The sequence below is a fragment of the Rosa chinensis genome, chromosome 5, assembly GCF_002994745.2.
Source record: "Rosa chinensis cultivar Old Blush chromosome 5, RchiOBHm-V2, whole genome shotgun sequence".
NCBI classification, from domain to species: Eukaryota; Viridiplantae; Streptophyta; class Magnoliopsida; order Rosales; family Rosaceae; genus Rosa; species Rosa chinensis.
In genome coordinates, this window is record NC_037092.1 from 5,865,498 (window position 1) to 5,866,687 (window position 1,190).

General features: G+C 37.2%; 1 protein-coding gene across 1 annotated transcript; it reads right to left on the reverse strand.

Annotated features, from left to right (window-relative positions):
• Positions 1-220: 220 nt before the first annotated feature.
• On the reverse strand, positions 221-853 carry LOC112202987. Its single transcript, XM_024344020.1, has one exon. It carries the CDS (start codon positions 851-853, stop codon positions 221-223), a length of 633 nt encoding a protein of 210 aa, XP_024199788.1.
• Positions 854-1,190: the final 337 nt, after the last annotated feature.

Sequence of the window (1,190 nt, forward strand, 5' to 3'; positions counted from 1 at the left end):
CTATGTTAACAAAATTAACTTCTAATGAAAAAGTTTCTAAATGATCAAATAAATCAATCTTACCCTTTTTCACAAGCCATGCCTTAAATCCTGTACAGTCCTTCTTCATGTGTCCTACTTTCTTACAAAAATAGCACTTGAACTTAAATGGCTTGTTGACTTTAGCTGCTGCAGTATTTCCTGATGGCTTGGCTATAGTTTTCTTAGGCTTGAATTTGTTCTATTTCTTTGGCTTTTCAACTAAATTGACAGAGGTAGAGGGCTGCTTCTCTTTCTTCATTCTACTCTCCTCATCCACGCAAATAGCTATCAGCTCATTCAAGGTCCAGCTCTCCTTCTGTGCATTGTTGCTAGTTCTTAAGGTATTGAAGCTAGGTGGTAGAGAATCTAAGGCATTGTGGACAAGTTGGTCATCCTTGACTCCCAGATCTAAATCCCTGAGCCTAGTGTTTAGCTCAGTGAGCTTCAAGATATGCTGCCTAACACCCCCACTACCAGTATACTTCAACTCATTCATCTCCTTGGAAAGTCTAGCTGCCTCAGCCTTATTGCTTTCCTTGAATTTTTCAGCTATTGCTTCCATATAGTCAACTGCCAAAACAGGCTCTTCAATACTACCCCTCACAGTATCAGACATGGTAGTTCTCATTACATTCTTAGCCCTATAATTGGATCTATGCCAGTCTCGATAATATTTCTTGTCATCGGATGAGCTAGTTGCATCTACTCCATAAGGCTCTATATCAGTAAAACACAAATCCATGTTGTCATGCATCATTAGGTAGAACTCTACACCACTCTTCCAGGCCTTAAAGTTTGATCCAGTAAGCATCTGGATATTGTTCAAATTCATGTAGGTGATTCCTAGAGAGCAAAACAAAGAAAAGTGTAAGTTTTTAGTTTTATCAGTTCTCAAAACAAGTTTTGTCAAAAAAGGTTCTGCATTCATGTGTTGATTCTAAAGCAGTTCAAGCAAACACACAAGCAGAAAACAAAACATTTAATAAAACAAAACAATACCAAAAGCAAATAATGCAATTATTAGCCCCAATTCTGCAGTCAATATCAAGCATCACTTTTATAGCAGAAAACATGATATTCTGGAGGTTCCTCAATCATTATGCCACAAGCAGTGAATTCATATTATTCTAAAGACAATCAACATCTTTATGACAGAAGAAAAGTCCCTA